General features: G+C 39.1%; 3 protein-coding genes across 3 annotated transcripts; all 3 read right to left on the bottom strand.

The window, feature by feature from the left end:
* Positions 1 to 71: 71 nt before the first annotated feature.
* p4ha3 (prolyl 4-hydroxylase, alpha polypeptide III) lies at positions 72 to 12370 on the bottom strand. Its single transcript, XM_084950723.1, has 13 exons — positions 12117 to 12370; positions 11437 to 11591; positions 11097 to 11320; positions 8109 to 8258; positions 7981 to 8032; positions 7746 to 7903; positions 6833 to 7009; positions 5193 to 5257; positions 4898 to 5057; positions 4737 to 4799; positions 4197 to 4265; positions 3103 to 3199; positions 72 to 2618 (listed from the first exon to the last, which is right to left on the bottom strand). Exons 1-13 carry the CDS (start codon positions 12287 to 12289, stop codon positions 2548 to 2550), a joined length of 1614 nt encoding a protein of 537 aa, XP_084806849.1. The 5' UTR covers positions 12290 to 12370; the 3' UTR covers positions 72 to 2547.
* A 1271-nt stretch (positions 12371 to 13641) lies between these two features.
* On the bottom strand, positions 13642 to 17463 carry LOC146373470 (odorant receptor 131-2-like). Its single transcript, XM_084951081.1, has one exon. The coding sequence runs from the start codon at positions 16080 to 16082 to the stop codon at positions 15117 to 15119; it is 966 nt and encodes a 321-aa protein (XP_084807207.1). The 5' UTR covers positions 16083 to 17463; the 3' UTR covers positions 13642 to 15116.
* Positions 17464 to 19118: 1655 nt separating this feature from the next.
* Positions 19119 to 22160, bottom strand: LOC146373469 (odorant receptor 131-2-like). Its single transcript, XM_084951335.1, has one exon. It carries the CDS (start codon positions 21678 to 21680, stop codon positions 20715 to 20717), a length of 966 nt encoding a protein of 321 aa, XP_084807461.1. The 5' UTR covers positions 21681 to 22160; the 3' UTR covers positions 19119 to 20714.
* Positions 22161 to 24322: the final 2162 nt, after the last annotated feature.

The raw sequence follows: 24322 nt of genomic DNA, 5'->3' as shown, positions 1-24322 counted from the left end.
CTGCTTTTCACAGAGGCATTCTGGGAAAGTGAGTTAATTTTTGCTGCGATGTTTTTTTGAGAGCTGTTGAATAGATTCATTCATAATAAAAATGTGGAAAACTATACGACTACACAATTACTGAGCAGCATGATAACCGCCATGAAGGAGGATTTATTACACGTATATTTATGGCATTTACATTGTGTTGTACTAATACAGTAACTAACAGTGTACAATGTCTATCTTAATTATGAGGTTTTTAAACCATAATGTTTAAATAATTGCTGGAATGGAAGCAGGAGTACAGAGATTAATTGGGGTGGGCAAATAAATATTTTGTTTTAAGACTTTTCTCTGCCATTTGCTTTTTAGCCACAGTGGACACTTTTACTTTTTGCAGCTCAACCATTACATTGAATTGAAGCGATTCTAAAATTTGTGAAATATGTATCACAATTTATGTGACACACACATATGAAAGCTTTATTTGTAATAATTTTATTCAGAAGTGTATTTTATTGGCACAAGTGGTTTTTCTTGTACCCAGTGTCCAACAGTCCTTTAAAACAACCATAAGTGCAGCTTCAACAATGCATCCAAAACTGTTCAACTGTGTAACAGCAAATAAACAATAGATTTAAAAAAACAACCAAACAATATATATTACTGTGAAACATTACAAGAACACCTCCGAGCTGTCTACCAGTAGAGGGAAGCCCTGGTCTTTCAGTCAAAGCTGTTCTTTCAGTCAAAGCTGTTCACTAACACAAGTCTGTAATGCTCCCCCCCTTCTGGAATCTGAGTTTAAAAAGACTTGTTATTACCTATAATTTGCTTTTTATGTTGCTACTTATCTGTATTTTCCATCAGTTGTGCAAACTCACTGACTTTAAACAGTATTCATTTAGTTCTCAAAACTTAGAAAGACCCATAAGGCTCTGAAGAATTTGTTTTGTGAGGCACAGATTCACTGTGTGCTCTTGACAATGTGCTGAGGAAGACCTACGCATGACCTGATATTATGACCTCTGGTTATGTGAGCTTCAAATAGTTTGGACTTTACGCTTGCAGAGCAGCAAGTCCATCTGCAGCTATATTTGCTGTGGAAACAGTGAGAACCAGTGATAATGAGTACATCGAGAGCGCAGATTAAAACTCCTTCAGTTCTAAAAGAAACAGTAAATTTGAAGACAGACAGAAAGAAATGATTACTTTAAACCATTCTGATTAATGAGATGTTTCTGATTTGACCAAATAAAAATAATCTTTTTATTCATTTAAAAAATAGATGATTTAGATAATTTTTATAGGTAAGAAAATGAATCTAAATACCTAACCCAGCTTGTAACTACAGTGTTTTTTAATATAGTAGTATTTAGTTATTCTTTAAATGAAATAAATTTGTGTTCTAAGATCTTTTTGCTTTGAGCATTTCCTGTGAATTACACATGACAAGCAAAGCGTTATTAGAGCTTCAGAGCAATAGAGCCCGTCTATCCATCATCTCCCTGGGAAAACAATCCTGCTCTTTACTGTGCATGCAGGAATGTGAAACAGGCTGGTTGATATACTTGGAGGCACTGTCTGTGTACACTGCGGTGAGCAAAGGTATTATTCAGAGATCCTTGCCACTCAAGCAGCAGGGCATCTCCAAAATGTCACATACATCCAATCCTGCTTTTCCTACCTCATATAGTGAATTTCAGCACTGTTTTATGATGGGTTATGACCTACTTAGACACTCATATCTGAATAGTATGCAGTCAGGATTGGTCATGTGAGTTTACACAAGTTCCAACATTAATGAAGAGCAGAATCTGAACCTCAACTCTACTCTTGCTGGTTCAGTTGTTCCATGAGACATTCAGTTAAATCCAACCAAATTCAAAGAGTCTCCCACAGACAGCAATGACCACATCATTCAGCCAGCTGGGAATGCACAGGCACATTCACAATTTCTAGTTCCTTTGACTCACTGGCACCAGCCTGAACTTCGAGCTTGAGCTCTGACAACATTAATCTCTGGTGACTCAGATTTTAACCTCTTGAAACCTGATTCTTTCTGAGACACTGAGTATCTCTGTTGACTTAGTATTTATTATTAATTTACTATTTATATTTCAAAATAAAGTTTGATTTGTAAAAGCAGATCCCTGAGTGAGCCCAGTGTAGGAACAGGGCTGTATAAGATCTCTGTATAAAGCTGGCAGGAGGTAAACAGCCTTGCACAGTGTACTAAAGCCAGCACAGTGTGCAAAGGCAAAGGCCTCTATCCATCTGCAGGAACTGGCCAGAAAGAGCATTTCGCCCTTGGGGGCTGGCTGCCAGATGCCCCACTCCTCCTCTGCCTCCTCCTCCTCCACCATGTCCACTGCAGCAGTGTCCGCTGTACACTCCAGGATCCCTGGGGCTTTAGGGCTCCAATCACAGATGCAAGCTTCCCCGGCTCTCGCTGCCCTTGCTTGTGCATCAACTTTCCTGCTGCCTCCTTCTCTCTCCCTGCAAATGTGGCTCACAATTGCAAAGGCTTGCACTCCAAAGGGGCCCAGCAATGGCTCCACCCCTTCACTCTTGAGGATTCAGACTGCAGCGATGTTGGAACTCTTGACCATATTCATGGATCCATTTGTTTGCCACTGGAACCCAAAGATAGACGCAAATCATGTGAAATTATCTTCTACAGAAAAAAAAAAAAAACAGTATCACTAAAGTTTTTTTCTTTTTTTTTTTGCTGTTGAATATTTTCAACTTGTACTTGGAGTCATTGTACTTGGAAAGTGTAGCCTGGAGGTTAATATCTGACGATATATATGGCTGCTAAAAACAACACCTTCACTAAATACTTCTGCAGCTGTTTTTCAATGATTAATATCTTTCTATCAGCTTAACTGAGTCCTGAACACACGTGTGATGGCCTGGTTCCAGGCATCAGCAGATGTTTAGATTCCAAGTGTCTAAACTGCTCTCTGCCACATCTCTAAATGCCTAACGGGGTACAGATGTGCACCAGCATATCAGGAGAGCTGAATGCTGGATAAGCGATGGTGACTGATTTGCTAGTTTCCATATTTACGCTACTTTTTCACAGCCCTGTCACATCATAATGAACCTGAGTCTTACCCCATTTGTCTCCAATAAGCACGGGGCAGCCAGCATGCAGTGTGTCGTCGTTTCCGTCACCATTTCTGTGCAGGTTCCACCAGAAGATAGCAGCTTTCTGTGACATGAAAAACAAAACAAATCATTTTGAGTATCTTAAAAAAAGAAGTGTGGTTTAAACTATGGTCAGTAACTATCAGTTATTTTAAGTACTCAATAATAAGTTCTATAGTCTTAATTTTTGGCCTATATAATATTATTAAGTAAACAAGTTTAAAAAGTGGGTATTTTATTGCGTAAGTATTTCATTTTTACTAAAAAAAAAAAAAAAAAAGCACACTGGATTCTGCTATGTTGTGCGAGGCAATTTCCTGACATGGTCCACTTGTCCCCTTAAACAGGAAGTCTGCAAGTCAATACAGTCGCAGGAGGACGATATTACATCCTAGAGGTCAGTAAATGGTTTATTGTGTCTAAAAATGCTTTAAATCGTGCTTGGCATTCACAGTAACCACAGCAAACCAAATTTAAAACCTGTGGTAGATTTGGACTACCATGTTAGACCATGTCTCCCCACGGCCATAATTAAAACACCAAAGGGGGAAATTTCTTTTCAAAGAGCATTTTTCAAAGACTTCCAGAGAGTTGAAGAATCAGTGCCAAGGTGTTGGCATCTGAACACCTTGGCATTGAATATGCTGGCATTGTGGCCTAGTATTTTACTTTTTATGGTGGTGTTTCTTTTAATTTGTCACCAATGTGTATGACTTCTCTTTCTTACTTTTTTTTTTTTTGGTCACTTTATCTTTTTCTGAAGTTTGGACAAGAAATGAGTTCTAATAAAAAGAAAGGTTAAACCCCAGGAATGGCCTGTTAAACTTTCCACTGCAGCTCATTTATCAACCAGAAAAACATACCAAAAAACAAAAGATAAAAAAAACCTCCACTGACTTTGCAAAGTAAAGTAGTAGTGAAATAAAGTAGTAAATTCATCTCAAGGCTATTGTTTCTGTGATCTGACATTTAGTATTTTGACACCAAACTTATTTAAATGTGTAAAAGGGAAAAATATGAAATAAAAGTAACAGATACTAAGATATTTGCGGTGTATTTACCTCCACAACAGGAACGCTGAAGTTGGCGTAAATGAACGCTGTGGACCCACCTGCCTCCACGGGGCTGAGCTGTGGAAAAGGACATTCCTTCAGAGCTGTGTCTTGTGTTTACGTGCTCATGTTATGAAAAGCCGCTCTGTCTGCTGCAGTGTTTGAAAACTCATTCTTTTTCAATCACCACCCAGTTTTACTTTTATTGTAAGGACAAAAGCACTCAGCAGAAAGACAAATTGGTTACATGAACACAAATAAAGGTTCAAATAAATGTGTTCTCCCACCAAATATTTCCTGAAGCCACCGCATCAGGACAGATAAGAAGGTGACTGTGAGAGTTTGTTTCAAGTTTGTTGCGTGGCAGAATATCCCTAAAGTGTAAATGTAGTTACTGTTGTCAGTTTCTCAGGCTTGCTGTCCAAGTTGGCCAGGTTCTCCAAATGTGTTTATTTTTAATTTAGACTTTTGGACAGCTGAAAAAGAACTGCCAAAGAACTTTTAGCTACGGGGTCAAATAGGGTCAATAGATGGTTCGACTTTACTCACATATATCATAAATGTAGCCACCCGATTCCCAGTTTTCAACTTGAACACGGGGCTTGAAGGTGACTGTTTTTACAGAAATGCAAACAGACATTATAAAGGCAATTAAAATATCCACGATCACCATGTAAATAAGTGCTAATCAACTAACGCAGCAAACTTACAGTAGCATGGTCAAAATGAGGTTCATAATGGCCACCAATCCCATAATTCACCACTTGGAGGTACTCGCCGTATGGATGCTTCACATTCAGACCTGTGAGCAGTGAGATCCTCTGGTCCAACTTCCCAACAATAGACTGTGCTGAGCCCTTCAGCCATGCACTAGCAATAAAAGATATTGATTAATAAAATGATACTGTGACTGAAAAGAAATACCAGCTGCATGTAGTAGTAAACCTGCAGCAGATGTTTTTATTGTTATGGCAGTAGTTGAGTAACAAGAGGTGTTGTTTGTACCTCTTACTGATCCGATAGTCTGCTGTTGCTTGTTTCTCTCCAGCTGCCACTACAGACCTTCTCAGCTTGTTAGCAAAGACAGAAAAAAGCATCTTAATTTTGCGAATGTTACAGCAGCCAAACTTTAATGCATCTAAGGATGGGTTTCCATTAATCCTTCCTTCTTTTTAGGGCTTCGGAGGAAAGTGAAGCAGAACCTGAGAAAAAAGCACTGCAAATATATTTGTGTAAACCACAGAGCTTCTCCGGTTTTCATGATTGTTTTCCAGTTTTCCAACAGGTATACACAAACATTTCCATGCTGAGAATCAGTAGTGAAATATTCAACTCAATATATACAGTTCAAACAATTAATCACCAAGAAAACCTATAAAGCTATTTGTTAACAGACCTGTATTCTGGGATCTAGCAACAGCAAGCTGGAAACCATGCTCCATTCCACTCTCTGCTCCAAACTAAGACCATACCAGGGGCCTGTTTTCAATCAGCCCACAAGCTGACATAATGATGAAATAAGTACAGGGGTTTCCATCTGAGCAAGAGATGGAAAACCCACTGAACAATGCCAAAACCTCACAGAAACTATAGGGGCAGCAAATGTGTTATCCCACCAAATATTTCCTGCATCAGAAGACTGAAGAGCTCTCAGGACAATCCACTGCAGTCAAGTTTCACTTTACTCATTGGATATTAAGACTCAGCTATCGTGGACTGAACATTTATCAGCCCCAGCTCTGTTGGTTTATTTGGACAGTTTGAGGAATTCAGCCAAGTTTTTGTAGTAATGTATTCCTCTTTTCCTTAAGCTTTGCTAAACGTTTGGAAGCACGCCAACGCTTCCGCTATATGATCCCTCCAGAATCTTCCCAGTAGGAAGAGTCTGGCTTAGACCCCAGCAGTCAGAGGCGTTTTGTAACACACCTACACATGGTCTAGATTCAAGGCTCGTCTTTGCAAAATGAAAGAATGATCAGCAAAAAGCACTAAAATTAATAGTACTCATTATGACCTACATTTCTATTCACAGCATTTTATATACATCTATATTAAAATATTAGATTCCCTCTACTCATGCATTAATTAAGTGTACCAAATTTGAAAAACTAAATGTATTAACTGTTTATAACAATTCAGCATTTGATGTTTTTCACCATCAAGAAACATGACTTAAAAGTTTACTCTGAATCTTTATCTGTTATAAATAAAAGCTCCAAAGGCCGAAAGATGTGTTTCGTTAAAGAAAAAACTTGTCAAATGATAATGTTTGTTAGTGACACACACATATACATATATATTGATTTGGTCTATTAGAACATCTATTATATGCTTCAGTTTGGCAGTCCCACACCTTAATGTGACTTTGCAAAGGAAAAAAGTGTTCATTTAGTGCTTTTGTTGATTTGACTTCTTGTTGCTAAGTTAACATTTTGCAGATTCATGTTTTGTGAGTCCCATGTGGGAAAACCCCTCCCTTTGTTGACAAAATTCTCCAAAAGTTTGGATTACAAAATCATTCAACAATCCGACGGAATCAACTAAAACACAAGACGTTAAGACACTGTTTGTTTGTTTTTTAATTCCCAAAAATCTAACGTATTGAAGATGCATGGGTTGTTTGACCACATGCGATGAGCACTCACTCCTGGCTGGGCGAGGCTCTTGATGTCTTCAGCCTCTGTGTCAGTGACAAAGTCATGGTAGAGGACCACATACGGCTGCAGGCTCACCACCTCCCGTTTTGCAGGCATCAGTATCAGTGCAGGATTGTTGTTGGTGAAGTAGTCACAGAAGAGTTGGGGATTTGCAAAATGCCTGCGCTGTAAGAAGCAACGACCATATGAAGTCTATTAACAAGATCAAAACATGGATATCCATCTACAGTTACTCATATAATGGATCTTGTCACCACATAAAAGCTTAAAAACAAAGACGACATTTAGAGTTTTTGCGGTGCCTTTTAAAGCCAAGGAAACATTTTACAAACCTAAAAATGTAGAAATTAAATGAAGTTGCTAGGAGCGAAGCTTTATGGCTTCAGATCGGCACTTTGGTCAAGACTTACATTTAATTAACCATTAACTAATTTGATGGATTCATTTGTTTTTGGACAGAAATTAAGGATCCTCAGGTTGTTTTTATTTGATGTGAAGTTTGTGCTTGTGCTTTTATCTTGAAAGAGGCTATATAAATAAATACATACTTAGTTTTGATGAAATAATTTTATGAGTGTGACAGGCATGTTTCAGGTGAAAAAGGGTGAAAATATAATTATTTTTATTGGCATACCAATGTGAAAATTTTAAAAAAGGCTCTCCAAAATTGCCTCAACTTTTATCTCACATGACATCTACATACACTGATGAAAATATTTAAATTGTAGTCCATGTAAAAATGAAAAAAAAAAACCCAAAAACATCCTCTTAAATAAAGTGTATCCTGAAACACTGAACATCCAGTGACATAAAACCCTGTAACTCAATGCTACATTACTGTATATGCATTTGAAAAGTTTGATGTGTTCTTGTCCTGATCTGCTCCTCATTATTGCAATACCTGAGAGCCTCGAGTCCGGCAGAGTCTCTCATAAGTGTCCCTGGTCCTTAAAAAACTGGAGGAGGATCTCGTCAACCCAGTGCCTCTGGGTGGACCAGCAGCAACCAGGAGCTTCTCGTATTTCTTAACATTCTGCAAAACTCTTCCATTCATTGGATCTGAGAAAGAAAATGTGTAAACAGTCTGAGAGAGGGATGACACAGTTCACTGAGAAAAGGGGTTTTAAGAGCCTTACTGTGATGCAGTAACTCCTGAGATAGACTCAGAGCGTATGAGACGTTTCCTGTCTGAGACAATAAAAGGAATTCAGAGAAATCTAAATCATCAATCATGCAAATTTCCTCAGTCTGTCTGTTTACTTACTTTAAAGTGAGAAAAGGCAAGGTGATCCAAAGCATCCTCCAAAGTGCCTTCATTTTCAGGGCTCCACTCCTCTCCTGCTCCCCTGAAAAGGCGCACAGACTCCTCCAACCACTGCACTGAGTGATAATAGTCTTCTTGTTCATAGGCCACCTGGGTACAATAACACCAAAAAAAACAAGTACTTCACAATTTAAACAGAGTCTGTCTAGAACTGAAGAGCTGAATACTGCATCCATGTCAGCCAGAATTTGTGAGGTTTTGTGGTTGCAGGGATGATTTCAGTAAGGATTACACTAACAACTGTAAGACCAGCCAGAGTCAGAGTCAGCAGCCAGAGTCAGACAGTTTCTCATATCAGGATAGTCAGCTGGGTCTTAGGGTTTACTCTTCTGTGTGTCCTGTGATGCCTTGTACCTCCTCAATTCTTCTATATGTGCTTCTTGTTAATTGCTTTCCTTTGTTCTTGTTCCACACCTTTATGGCTATTTTTGCTTTTGTTGTCTCTCCCTCACCTTCACCCTATTGTCGGCCCATCTGTTCACCCACCTGTGTTTATTCCTTGTGCTCTTCCACTTTCAGTTTTTGTTTAGTCCCCCCTTTTATCCTGCGCGTATCATGTAGCAGCTTATGTTCTACAGCTGCCATCAAGGCCCAGTTTCAGAAACCTTTCGCAGCACACTGACACCTGGAATCAAATCTCTGATAAACACACATAACCAAAATAAATGAATTCTTTCTTTGTTCTTTCAAAAACTGACTTTGTCTTTTGAATTTCTCTTTCCTTTGGGTCTCATGATTTTAGAGAAGCTCTGCAAAATCTGATAAAGTACTACAAAGTGGTGTAGCTGAAAGATATAATTGGGAAAAAAATCTAGGCAGAGTTAATAAAGTAAACCTAACAGACCTCTGCAGCCTGATTCTCATCAGTGCCTGAAGCAAGTAGATAAAAAAATAATCTGGACATTTCTGTAACCGAATATGGGCGGTAGATTTGCATTACATGTAGGCATGTCTTCCACAGAGTGTGTCCCTGCATCACATTTTCATGTATAATATGGAAATATAAAACTGGACTACAGCATTTTTAGATTTTGAAAGTCACAAACACTAAAGGTCTCCTTTACTTAGGTTCAAAGCAGTTTAGCAGTTGCCCTGACTTGATGAAGTAGGTGCTGACTAAAGGGCTGACAGCACCCACACTGACAGTAGGTTGTAAGAGACTCCTCCCGTCACAGATTACATCCACAACCACAGCTCCATGTGTGCTATTTAACCCCCACAAACACACACAGAAGCCCACCAACTAATCACACATGCTGAGTTAATCCACCACAGGTTTACACCCACATTTCACTCTTTAATTTAAGATCAGCTATTCTTAACAGAAATAGCCTAAAGAGCAATAAATGTGTAAAAATACTCAGCTGATGAGGTAATGAGCCTGAGGGAAGCGTCAGCTGGCAATTACCTTAAAGGGCCCTAAACCTCTCCCCACTAAAACTGTGACACTCAAACTTGTGTTAAAAATGTTGCTGGTTTTGAAGATCAGTTTAAAAACTACATGAAAGCACATGCAGGTAGCTCTGTTATACAGAAAACCCTAAAACTAAGCATCTCTGCTGACTGACCGCCTCACATAATTTCAGCCCTGGTACAAGTGAAGACAAGCTTCTGCAGCATGACTTAATGTCTTTTCCATACAAGAGTATGTCTCTCCCACACAGTGCCCTACCCTTACACATCACCACTGCATGAAAACAGTGGAATTTATTGTGGGGAAAATCTCCTTTTTTCCCCTTATATAGAATATTATATTCATCTGCGCATGAAAAGATTTCCCAGGCACACAATGGAAAGAATCCCAGTTTTCTAGTCTAGGTTCCCACAACAGAACTATTAACAAGTATGGGATAAAACTGCAGCCCTCTGGAATGGGATGTTAACCAGAGGGAAAACTTTTCAGGACACCAACTTCCAAATACGTTAATTTCCTTCAGTGACTCCTCCTACCTTATGTTACTCTGATAGCTGTTCCAGAAAGAAGACAGATGTGTACTTGCACCGCACTTCCTTTGTTTTGCTTTTAAGAAATACAGAGTTGGCACAAATACTGGAGTACTCTACACTGCTTTAATTTTATGCTTCGTCACATTTTATTTGAACACATTTATTTCACAGCTATAATTTACTGTTTAAAAGAAAACAATAATCTTGCATTGTTAAAGATTAAAGCGGGTGGTGCAGCCAACACATACAGCTGAAGCTAACAGCTGCCTGTTTAGATGTCATCTCTACTAAATCAAGTCACTGAACCTTCTCTCTCGACTTTGTTTCTGGTATTGATTTTGGAGGATTTTACTGCAGTAATCGGACAAATAATATGGCCTGCTCTGTGGTTTACTGCACTAACAGCCTGCCAAGAGGTTTGTGCACCACTTTTATGGTTTTCTCAGTGTTTGCACTAACTGAAAGTTAAGTGCAATGCCCCTTTACAGTCCACAGATAATTTAACTTCAAATTCATTTGTTCACTTCTGGCTCAAAAAAACCCAATAAGGAGATGGTCAAAATGCCAGACTCAAAGCTTTAAACATCAACCCGCCAACCTTTGAATGATGTCATTGTGGCTTTATCCATCTTTTATGTAGGCTTAGGTTGTTATTAGATTCACTGATGAATGGTTTGCCTTTCAGGCAATTTGGTAAAAATTACTTTTTGATCTAAAGTGTAAAACTTAGACAAATAAGACAAAATTGTGAACGCGTATTTGTGTAGCAGTAGAAGATTTTCTTTCCCAACACATTAAGCATAGGAGGAGAACATACATGGCATCGGCCATCACATGACCAAACCCTGGGCTGGGAGCCAAACGTAAAAAAGCTACATAGTAAAACAGCACCATTAATTTTGTTACTTAAATTTTCCGAATATTCCTGTTCTTTTATATGCAGGATTGTGTTTTTTCCAAAGTACATAATTTTTTCAGTACCTTCCCAACCAGAAAGCAGTCATCACCAGAGAGCTGGACAGATACTGCAGGCATGTAGACATCCACAGACTCGCCATTAGTGACTCTCTGGAAACGACCCCTTACAAGGCTGGAAACTTGCAGAGCATATACATCCTGCAGCCTCATTAGCCCCCTAGCAGCCCCTTGGAGGTCTTCCAGATTGGGGAGATCGGCCTCTTCCTCCTCGTAACTGGACCTGAGGGCTGGACAGCAGAGGGGCAAAAAGGTGAATGGTGAGGGGTTGGGTGGTGACAATAGAGGGGGGTGGATGCTTAGATATCACCACCAGATGTGTCTTTGAAGAAGGCAGTGGGGCAACCTTGTAGGTTCTCGAGGGCTTCATTGCTGTAGACGACATTCAGCCACTCTGAATGAAGACGTTTGATCAAAGTAAAAGCCACCAGAGGGTTGGCCATTGTGACCGCTGGGCCTTTGTAAAGTTCTGTGTGCAGGTCGGATACTTTGGCATAAAAACTGTGTGAAGATACAGAATTATTAAACAGGGTCTTCAGACTGGAAACAATAAAAACTCAATAATTAAAATGGCATTTTATGCACAAAACATTATTTTCACCAGAAGAAAAATTAGAAGCAATTCTACAAAAAAACCCCAAAACTATAGAGTTATTTGTATAAATTAGCGGGAAGTGACTTAGTTTTGTAACAGTGATCCTGCATACAACATTGTGAAATAAAGCCACGAAAACCTAGTCTATTTTTTCTGCTTTTTAATGACATACATATAAGGTTTATGTAGTTCATTATATGATCATTTCACTATCAAACCTCACATCTGCAACGCTTGTTCTATTACTATTTACTATGTGTGTGTGTGTGTGCAGTGTCTCCCGGGTTAATCACCACCTCTGGAAAACTCGAACAAACCGAGATAACAATACCTATGGGGGTTTCTTTTAATTCTGTGTGATATTTTCCAAGATACACATTGTTTAAATCCTTTACAATCAAATCTGTTTCCAGTGTTTCACCATTACTCACCGTTTGATGTCTTCAAGTCTGTCCAACTCGTGGTCAATGTAAGTTCTCAGGTAATCGATCAGCTTCCGTTCAACTCTGACCGCCTGCTTTACGTTCAGCAGCGATGTATACATTTCCCCTCTAACGACACTCAGGAGGCCCGAGAGAAAGCAAACAAGAACACAAAACTTCATCTCCGAAAGTGAGCTGTTCGCTCTCTTCCTCGGCAGATTCACCAGTTCTAATTGCGTCTCTCAGTTTTGCTGAACAGCACCGCTGAGCTTCAGCATTTGGAGCAGGCTCTCAGCTGATCTGAGATCAGCCTTCGCCCTCTGTTCATCATATCATACATACAGCCTGGATTCATTCAGAACAATTAGTTTGCGCTCATGTGCTCACCAACATCATCTGATTTATGGGGTTTCGCGGATGCTGATGAAATGAGTTCAGTTTTTGCAAATAATGCGATGTAATATATTTGCAATATTTTGTTTAGTTTTACTTTGAAGTCAATTTTCTAAAATGTGAAAATCAAAGAGAAATCATCTGCTCTTCAAAAACTGAGTTTGGAATCACAGCGACATCTGCAGGACAAAGCTCTGCGCAACAACCAAGCTGCAGCAGTGAAGTGCCACAACAAGGATCCCTAAAAGACGGACTGCGCCTCCCTGGTGGTGATTTTTGATCAGTACAGTGGTTGGAGGAGGGCCAGGAAACTAGCAGTGAGGATGGATTAGATAAGGAAGTGTCAAAAGCGGAAGATGGCATGGAATATAATCTGTGCAATCTAGGCTAAAAAATGACTGATGAGAAGGAACTCCGTGATGAGGAGAATGGCTATGTTGAGGCTTATGTCACTCAAAGAAGGGGAAATCCCCACCTGAGAATCAAGTTTGGCTTTCAGCTAAAAATGTCATCAGGATGATCACAGAACCAAAAAACTATGACGTATCCTGGACTGGTGACATCAATTACTGCTTTGACCTATTCTTGACTGAGTCCAGTAGTGTTAATTGCGATGAAAGTGGAGGGGAAACAGACTTATAAAGACAACTGAAAGCAAGTAAATCAGAAAGACATCAAAGCATACATGACTCTTTTTATTCTGAGCAGTGTGTACCTTTCCAGAAATGAATCTACCAGCAGTGTACAGTATGGGATGCAAAGTCATTTCAGAAATTTTATTAACACAACAAATAGTGATAAAATATTTATTGTTTTAATTTCTCTAAAAAAAGAAAAAAACTGGTCACCTGCCTAAAAAGATCATCAAAGAGGGAAAACACAATGGGTTTCAAAATTTCCAAGCAAATCTCACAGTAGATTTTAGAACTGATCCTGTGTTTACAAGTATGCATATTTATTTATTTTATCTCTGTTGTCCTCTATAATAAAATTATTCCCCATTTGTTTTGTTTTGTTGTTTTTTTTTTTTTTTTGGGGGGGGGGGGGGTCTTCTAAAGTGAGATTATGTGCCGAAAATATGTATCAAACATGCTAAATTATTATTATTATTTTTAAGTTTGACATTGCTGTAAACGATCAATTTAAATATTCAGCCTGCAGTTAAAAATGAGTTAAACCGAACCAGAACAAACTCAAATGTATTTAATTCATTGTAAGGACTATTTTAGTCTTGTGTAAAGATTTTCTTTTATTATTAATATGAAGATATTTTCAGATTGCCATTGAATTGCGATGCCATGTGCAGCAAAAGTAACAAGCAGGAGACAATGACTTATTGTAAAGTAAGGAAGGCTGTGACTGTGATATTAATGATGAAGAGATTCTCAGATTAAAAATTTGTGGAATTACGTTTTTAAGACTAATCTACAACAAATTTGTTGGGTAACCGAGAAGAAAATTTTTTATCTACTGCTGTAGACTTTCAACAACTCTATTCTGTGTTCAGTTTTATTAACATCACGTGATAATCATCCTCAAAGAAATGCAGTAAACATCAAAGTCTGAAAAGAAACAATATCATTATATGCATTCAAATGTTCTGCATCCAAATACTGTTGCAAGGATTTCTTTATAATACTGACAACATAAGATTTTAAACATGTGATTACTAAATGTCAAACTTATCAATAATGCTTAGATTAAAAGGTCAAAGCATTATGGTTCGCACAATTTCTGATTAAAACTGCAGAAAATGTTCACAAAGTACAGCTTTTTAAAACAGAGTGCAGTTTAAGATGATTTAATGATAATACTAACCAAAGTGTTGAAGAATAAAACTGAGATGATAAAGGCATTTTATCACAATTTTGTAGAATTTCCTTTCAGTATAAAGTGACATCTTTTAATAGTACAGTTATTTTTTAACAAAAAAAGTATTTTCTGAGATTCACTCTAAACTATTGTAGGTTAGAGATCTAATGGAGCTGTCAAACATTGATCAGTGCAAATATCACACTTTTAGTCAAACATGCAATCTGACACAAACACATGACCAACATGAGGAGTTTCTTATTAAGATTTTAGACACCTTTTATTGGCCTTTTTAAGGAAAAGAAGTCAAATCAATATTTAAATTACCACTGAAATTTTTTTTTTTTTATTTACTGTAAATATTTACCTGATAATTACAGAGCCCCTTTTATGAGCCAGATTCTTTGATCTGTGCAAAAATATGTGAAGATAATATGAGGCTTTAAAAACATATTAGTCAGACAAATAAACTGGATCTGTTGGATATATTTTTTAAATATATTGCCTGTTTGTGTTTCCAGATTGAGCTTTAGAGGAGGAACAGTAATACAAAGAGTTTGTTTTCTCCCCAGTGTAACTTTTTCCACTTACTGTCATTTCATGAAGACTGGTTTTAGGTTATTAGTTTGTTCCACGTGCAGTATAAGAAGGAATCTGTTATTGGCCAGTGTGAATGGAAAAAATAATTACAGCGTAAAAAATTGCTCGGTGTTCATTCGGGCAACTGACAGACAGAGATGCAGATACTCTGAACAGGTTTTCTGCAGGAGTCTAAACCGTTTTTTTTGTTGTTGTTGTTTTTTTTCAAGAAGCAGACAAGCTGTTCTGCTGTTTGCTTCTGACATGTGGCTTGACTGTGTCTAAGCAGCAGAGGAATGTTTTCCCAATGTAGCCCCTCAGACTGTGATCTCTGAAGCCGTAGATGAGTGGGCTAAGAAAGCGTGGGATTAGGATAAAACAGAAAAAACAGAAATAGGTAACGTCTTCTACTGGCCATTTAGTGTACAGCAATATGAGAGTTTCAGTGATGGGGAGAGTGAAAGCCAACATGCACAGAAGCAGCTGAAAGCCGTGCAGCAGCACAGTGTGCTTGGCTTTATTCACAGATACTCTGTCCTGTCTCAGCTTCCTGGTTTCCAGCAGGATTTTCACATATGTGAAGAAGATGACAACAGCCACAACTGCAAAGAACATCACACTCACAGCAGTTCTGAATAATGCTTGGATTGGAGACGAGTTGATAAATAAATTTTTGCAAAGTAGAGGTGTAGAGAGGACATCTACAGCAGGACGCTGCTTTCCGATGGAGTACTCGATGATGAGGAAAATGCAGCTTATAAGCCACAGACAAAGATTAATGATCCAGATACGGCCTGAGCGCCAGGCGGCCGGGCGCTGCAGGGGATAGAAGATGGCAACATAACGCTCCAGGGACATTGCGGCCAGGATTAAAGGTGTGTTCTGATAAGTAACAGTGGATATGAACAGCAGAGGAAAACAATAGAAAACGGGAAATTTTACCTGACCCATTACAAGTAGGAAAAGCAGCACAGAGGACAGAAGCTGCAGGGTGTCATTGATCAACATGTGGGCAAACAGGATATAACGTGGGGTGTTTAGGAACTGCCTGTGAGATGCAAACACATGCAGCATGACAACAATGCAGTAGAAGAAGGTGCAGAAGAAGGGGATAACTGCGCATACTTTGATGATAACAGACAGGCTTTTTTGGGAAGTTGCATTCAAAGGAAGTTCAGTCAGATTCTGCATTCTGCAGCTTTAAGTTGCAGCACACCTGTTAAAAAAAAGCACAACTTAAACTTCCATATACACAAGATAAAATAAAACATAATGCATAATATCATTTACATTTACAACAGAAATTAGCTGCCTCATGTTAATAAAGTAATCAGTAAAGTCAAATCACCCTGTAATACAAACCATTTACCCATTAAAATGAGACAGTGCCTCGCTCACCTAATAACAATGACTTTGTCTGACAGAAGAGCTCAGATTTCTCTTCTTCTCAGCACACAACATGTTTTCAACAATCAAAGTGTCAAAGATGGTCTTCTCTTGTCTGATCTGTTTGGCATCGGTTATCTTATGTTTGACTCAGTGCTGATTCCCCAAAGATAAATTAATTTCATGCTATCGTCATTAAGCATCACGGTTCTCATTAACTACAGATTACTGTAGGGGAAAAGGATAAAGCACCTTTTATCACAGGATCCATGAAAGGAAGTTAAACAAACAAGTGATTCTATATTGCAAGGCATCAAAAGCAGCAGTTGAAACAGTCAAATTAGGCAAAATGTTCTGGCCTCTAATGTGGTAATATAGCGTATGCTGTTGCAGTAAGTGCCAGGAGGATTGCAGTGATTTATACATCAGGGAAACCAAACAACCTCTGGCTAAGAAGATGGCACAACACAGAAGAGCTAACTCGTCAGGCCAGGATTCCGCAGTCCATTTACACCTACAGGACAGTGGACAGTCTTCCAACGATGAGGATGGACACATGAAAAGGGAAAGACCATCTCTGAATCGAGGAGGGGCCTAAGGGTACATCTTTCACCATCTTACAGTACTGTGATTGCAGCCATTGAGTACCATTGAATACCAGTCACTCTCTGTGAATGGTACTCATGGCCACTGATCAATTTGCATTTTAATGATCAATAAACTGACCTTGCAGCCCATTATTAATCAGTGGTGCCGGTTTCAGTCATTATCCAAATGTTCTGTTTATAAAGTTGGGGAAACCTACAGTCAGCTGAGACTGAAGAAGTCCCTTGGATGAGTGACGAAATGTTTCTCCCACTGAAAATGTCACGATCAGATGAACAGAATCAACTTTTTGGGAAGACTTTTGGGAAAAGTCTTAAGGTCTTCCGGTTTCAAGATTAGCCTCTTCCTCCTTGTAACTGGACCTGAGGACTGGACAGCAGAGGGGCAAAAGGTGAATGGGGAGGGGTTGGGTGGCAACAGCGGAGATGAGGGGACAGATGTGTCTTTGAAGAAGGCAGAGGGGCAGCCTTGTAGGTTCTTGAGGGCTTCATTGCTGTAGACAACATTCAGCCACTCTGAATGAAGAGTTTTGATCAAAGTACAAGCCACCAGAGGGTTGGCCATTGCGACCGCTGGACCTTTGTAAAGTTCTGTGTGCAGGTCAAATACTTTGGCATAAAAACTGTGCGAAGATACAGTATTGTTAAACAGGGTCTTCAGATTGAAAATAATAAAATCTTAATAATAAAAATGGCATTTTTATGCACAAAACAAAAAATTTTCACCAGAAGAAAGGAACAAAATGAAAAAAGATAAGAATTCTGTGTATAAAGTATTAAATTAACATCTGCCAAAGTCCTCCATGGGCAAAGTATCAGTTAGAATATTAGACTGATTTAAGGAAACCCGTATCTCATATAAATACCATAAATATTGAGCTTATTCCAGCTCAAACACTGCAAAAATCCACCACAATCTGTCACGGCCAAGGCCGAACCCAACAACCAGACTCAAATGCAGATCATACACAGAGGCACGGACGAGTGTAATAAACAGAACTTTATTTCCTAGGGCCTGACAAATACTGTGAGCTATGAGGAATAACATGGGACTTCAATTACGGTGGTAAACAGGAGTGACGCTAAACTATGAGAAACACTAGATTTACGAAAGCACCAGAGAATTGTGACGAGGGGATATGTACAGGGGCACGGGGCAGGAAACATGACCTGGAGGCTCTGAACACTAGAATGAGAGGAGACAAGTTTTAGTGATTGAGTCTGTAAATCCTGGTGAGTGTGAACCATAAAGAAACATTCTTACTTTGGCAGGTGGAGGAATGGCAAGGAAGGGGTGAGTGGTCCAAGTGAGCAGTTTTTGGTCTCCAGGAGATGGTGGTCCGATTGAGTACTGTAACAGGAGGGCAGGCAGGCGAGTGAATCCGAGAGGTGCTGTGACGCAAAGAGCTGCCAAGTACAAACCAGCTTCAGGATGAAAGTGTGTATTGCCAGGAGATGGAGGTGGCAGACAACAGGATAGCTGATGGAAGAAAAAGCACAGGTTGAATATAATCCTCTTGCGAACAAAATCTCTTTCAGTGAACCACTATGGTGACCGGCACTAACTGTGGTTAGCTGAAGACTTGGCGAAGAGGAGTGGTGAGCGCTGGTCTTAAGTACTGGCAGCTCAATTGCCAGCAGGTGTGGAGACATGCAGGAAAGCAGAGACTCTGCCCAGGGGTGGAACTGTGACTCAGTGGAAAAACCCCAGCACTCACCCAGACCACGACACAATCAAGCCAATGTTTGATTTCTCATGACCAAAAGATTCATTCACAAAATTAGAAACACTTCCACAGAAGAACTATTGAGTTATTTGTATAAATTAGCGGGAAGTGACTTAGTATGTTTTGTATCAGTGATCCTGCATCCAACATAGTGAAATAAAGCCACAAAAACCTTAAATCTATTTTTTCTGCATTTTTTTAATGATATCATACAGAATGATATCATACATATAAGGGTACCGGCCTCTCCATCGACTTTAATTGCGTCTCTCAGTTTTGCTGAACAGTACTGCTTCTGGATTTGGAGCAGGCTCTCAGCTGATCTGAGATCAGCCTTCGCCCTCTGTTCATCATATCATACATACAGCCTGGATTCATTCACAACAATTAATTTGCGCTCATGTGCTCACCAATATCATCAGATTTATGGGGTTGTCAAGGATGCTGTTTCTGATTAAATGAGTTCAGTCTGAGCAAATAATGCGATATATTTTTGCCATATATATATATTTGCAATATTTTGTTACGTTTTACTGTGAAGTCAGTATTTTAAAATCTGAAAATAAAAGAGAAATCATCTGCTCTTAAAAACAGTTTAAAAACCGTGTTTGGAATCACAGCGACATCTGCAGGACAAAGGCAGTGAGCCTGAATGAGCTGTGTGAGATAGTGCGTTGTTACACATTTGTACAATGTCTATACATTTGCAGTAAAGGCAAACTCACAAAGCTACACTGGTTTCGATTCATCTTAATATGTGCAACATATGCATTCAAAAGTTCTGCATCCAGATACTCCTGCAAGTATTTCTTTTTAATACTGACACCATACAATTTTAAATATTTGCTATAACGTCCAACTAACTCACAGAGAGCCTAAAAGCATTTAGAGTTACCTTGAATGCAATTCAGTCCCTGTTAATCATAAATCCTCACTGAAAGAATGAGAGGACGTGTCCCTTCAAACGTCATTAAAGTTACGTTAAATTCACTCCCACAATTGAGTAATCTTGTCTGATGGTTCTGGCACAGATTTTTAGTCTCTGCTGGTTTATGTTTAACAGCCTTAGATCTCTAAAACATTTGGGGTCATGATTGTTTTCACAGACAGTCCGAGAGTTTTAGCCAGTTCATTTTTTAAATCTTATTTAGATATTAAATTACTAATGTCAAAATTATCAATAAATCCTTCGCTCAAAAGGTCATTTTCACTAATTTCAGATCGTGAACATTTTCCCCAGTGCTGATCAAGACAACTTTTTAAACCAGAGTGCAGTTTAAGATGATTTCATGATAATACTAACCAAGGTGTTAAAAAATGAAACTGAGATGATAAAGACATTTTATCACAATTTTATAGAATTTCCTTCCAGTATAAAGGCACATCTTTTAATGGTGGACTTATTTCATTTTTTTTTAACAAAGTGACAAAATTGAAACAAGAATAAAAAAGTATTTTCTGAGATTCGCTCTAAACTCAAACAACTATTGTAGGTTAGGGGTGTAATGAAGTTGTCAAACATTTATTAGTGCAAATATCACACTTTTAGTCAAACATGCAATCTGACACAAACACATGACCAACATGACGAGTTTCTTATTAAGATTTTAGACACCATTTTTTTAACCTTTTTAAGGAAAAGAAGTCAAATCAATATTTATGTGCTCAAATTACCACTGAAATTTTTTTTATTTACTGTAAATATTTACCTGATAATTACAGAGCCCCTTTTATGAGCCAGATTCCCTGTTCTGTGCAAAAATATGTGAAGGTAATATGAAGCTTTAGAAACATATTAATCGGACAAATAAAGTGGATATCTTAATTTAGCATTTTTATATATATGTATATATGTTGAGCTTTAGAGGAGGAACAGTAATACAAAGAGTTTGTTTTCGCTTCAGTGTAACTTTTTCCACTTACTGTCACTTCATGATAGTTTGTTCCACGTGCAGTATAAGAAGGAATCTGTTCATGGACAGTGTGAATGAAAAAAATAATCACAGCATAAAAAATTACTGTTCATTATTGTTCATTTGGGCAACCGACAGACAGAGATGCAGATACTCTGAACAGGTTTTCTGCAGGAGTCTAAACTGTTTTTTTCAAGAAGCAGACAAGCTGTCCTGCTGTTTGCTTCTGAAATGGGGCTTGACTGTGTCTAAGCAGCAGAGGAATGTTTTCCCAATGTAGCCCCTCAGACTGTGATCTCTGAAGCCGTAGATGAGTGGGCTAAGAAAGCGTGGGATTAGGATAAAACAGAAATAATTGAAAAAGGCAATGTCTTCCACTGGCCAGTTAGTGTATAACAATGTGAGACTCTCAGTGATGGGGAGAGTGAAAGCCAACATGCACAGAAGCAGCTGAAAGCCGTGCAGCAGCACAGTGTGCTTGGCTTTATTCACAGATACTCTGTCCTGTCTCAGCTTCCTGGTTTCCAGCAGGATTCTCACATATGTGAAGAAGATGACAACAGCCACAACTGCAAAGAACATCACACTCACAGCAGTTCTGAATAATGCTTGGATTGGAGATGAGTTGATAAGTAAATATATGCAAAGTCGAGCTGTAGAGAGGACATCTACAGCAGGACGCTGCTTTCCGATGGAGTACTCGATGATGAGGAAAATGCAGCTTATAAGCCACAGACAAAGATTAATGATCCAGATACGGTCTGAGCGCCAGGCGGCCGGGCGCTGCAGGGGATAGAAGATGGCAACATAACGCTCCAGGGACATTGCGGCCAGGATTAAAGGTGTGTTCTGATAAGTAACAGTGGATATGAACAGCAGAGGAAAACAATAGAAAACGGGAAATTTTACCTGACCCATTACAAGTAGGAAAAGCAGCACAGAGGACAGAAGCTGCAGGGTGTCATTGATCAACATGTGGGCAAACAGGATATAACGTGGGGTGTTTAGGAACTGCCTGTGAGATGCAAACACATGCAGCATGACAACAATGCAGTAGAAGAAGGTGCAGAAGAAGGGGATAACTGCGCATACTTTGATGATAACAGACAGGCTTTTTTGGGAAGTTGCATTCAAAGGAAGTTCAGTCAGATTCTGCATTCTGCAGCTTTAAGTTGCAGCACACCTGTTAAAAAAAAGCACAACTTAAACTTCCATATACACAAGATAAAATAAAACATAATGCATAATATCATTTACATTTACAACAGAAATTAGCTGCCTCATGTTAATAAAGTAATCAGTAAAGTCAAATCACCCTGTAATACAAACCATTTACCCATTAAAATGAGACAGTGCCTCGCTCACCTAATAACAATGACTTTGTCTGACAGAAGAGCTCAGATTTCTCTTCTTCTCAGCACACAACATGTTTTCAACAATCAAAGTGTCAAAGATGGTCTTCTCTTGTCTGATCTGTTTGGCATCGGTTATCTTATGTTTGACTCAGTGCTGATTCCCCAAAGATAAATTAATTTCATGCTATCGTCATTAAGCATCACGGTTCTCATTAACTACAGATTACTGTAGGGGAAAAGGATAAAGCACCTTTTATCACAGGATCCATGAAAGGAAGTTAAACAAACAAGTGGTTCTATATTGCAAGGCATCAAAAGCAGCAGTTGCAACCGTCAAATTAGGCAAAATGTTCTCAATTTGTATTTCTACAAATTGTTTTTTCCTCTTCAGAGCAGCAAGCTCCATCTCCACCCTGGGGCGTTCCAGTTTCATGCGTCCTCTTCTCCTCACCTGCAGTGCATCGTAAGTAATTAGCTCACCTGTATTTAGGACCAGCTCACACCTCCAGTCTTCGCCAGTTTGTCAGCTATTCTTTAGCAGTAAATCAGCCTCAATGCTTCGTTTAAACTTTGTAACATCCTGTGTTAACCTACTGTTCTCTTTGTCTTCAGTCTTTGGCATTTCTGGATCACTACCCACACTAACCAGTTCCTTCCTTGGATTTCCTGGTGCAGATCTGCTACCCGTGACTACTCACCTGCCCATTGCTGCTGCCAACCCATTGCTCATTGGAAATCTGAAAAGGATCAAAGAACTCACCTGCCTGCCGTCCTGCCCGCCGACACACACCCAGCAATATCCTCTATCTTTCTCAGTGCCTGCTTATAACCCTCCTCTCCTTGTGTTACAGTTGCTGCTGCACCTGCATGATTACCTTTCAATGCCCTGCTCTCATCCCAGACCTCTTTGTGTTGAATAAAGATTTCAGTGTTTGGAAACCTTGGTCTATTGTGTCTGCTTTTGGGGTCCAACTCTCTCTGTTGACCCTTACATTACACTGACTTTGCTGAATGGACACCTTGCAAATGATCGTGGTTAATTGGGCCAGCTGTTTCTTGTATAAACTGCTTGTGAACGTCTGGGCGATGGCATTTGACCACATTTATGTACAACTAAATTTTAAGAATGACTGTGGAAGTCAGTGTAGAGACAGTTTGTGATGTGGGGATGTTGGTGAGGCCTCTTTCAATAACCCTACACTGACAGGCTCAATATGAAAGGTTAATTTAAGGCAGACTTCTGTATCATTTTTTATAATTATTTTCTACACGGTTGCATCAAAGTATTTTTAATTTGTCTGTTCATAGTTTTTCTTTTAGTTTAATCCAGCTTTTAGGTTTAGTACACCTGGTAAATGTTAATATGAAACAAGTTTACTATATCATCATATTCACTCTGAGCTAAGAGTAAAACATGGGCCTTTAAGTGTTTCTTACTAACAATGTAATAAAGCAGGACTCATTGTGCCACATGCAGTGCAATTTTACCTTAAGTGGCCTGGACCAGCAAAGCAATTCCCTCATAATACTGTCAGTGTTATAGTTACAGAGTTTATATTGTCTTGATGCATGTTCAGTCATCCAGGTAAGGAAACCCCCTCTAAATTATTCTGTTTATCTGGATGGGAGAAAAGTTTTGTTGCTCAGCCAAGTGACTTCTTCAGTCTCAGCTGACTGCAGGTTTCTCCAACTTTATAAACAGTACATATGCACAATGCCTGAAATGAGCACCACTGACAAACAATGGGCTGTACGGTCAGTTCATTTTCTGATATGCAAATTCAACAGTTGCTATGAGTGCCACTTATATTACTCCGTTTCCTCTGCTTTCCAACCCCAAAACACACTGCAGAAAAAACTGGTCCAAGGATCTGGCCTCTAATATGGTAATATAGCGTATGCTGTTGCAGTAAGTGCCAGGAGGATTGCAGTGATTTATACATCAGGGAAACCAAACAACCTCTGGCTAAGAAGATGGCACAACACAGAAGAGCTAACTCCTCAGGCCAGGATTCCGCAGTCCATTTACACCTACAGGACAGTGGACAGTCTTCCAACGATGAGGATGGACACATGAAAAGGGAAAGACCATCTCTGAATCGAGGAGGGGCCCAAGGGTACATCTTTCACCATCTTACAGTACTGTGATTGCAGCCATTGAGTACCATTGAATACCAGTCACTCTCTGTGAATGGTACTCATGGCCATTGATCAGTGGTGACTAATCAATTTGCATTTGAATGATCAATAAACTGACCTTCCACCCATTATTAATCAGTGGTGCCGGTTTCAGTCATTATCCAAATGTTCTGTTTATAAAGTTGGGGAAACCTACAGTCAGCTGAGACTGAAGAAGTCCCTTGGATGAGTGACGAAATGTTTCTCCCACTGAAAATGTCACGATCAGATGAACAGAATCAACTTTTTGGGAAGACTTTTGGGAAA

Source organism: Perissodus microlepis, chromosome 14 (genome assembly GCF_051167445.1).
Source record: "Perissodus microlepis isolate ML-2025 ecotype Zambia chromosome 14, ASM5116744v1, whole genome shotgun sequence".
Classification (NCBI taxonomy): domain Eukaryota; kingdom Metazoa; phylum Chordata; class Actinopteri; order Cichliformes; family Cichlidae; genus Perissodus; species Perissodus microlepis.
Note: the sequence above shows the minus strand (reverse complement) of the source record. Positions and strands in the feature narration are given on the sequence as shown.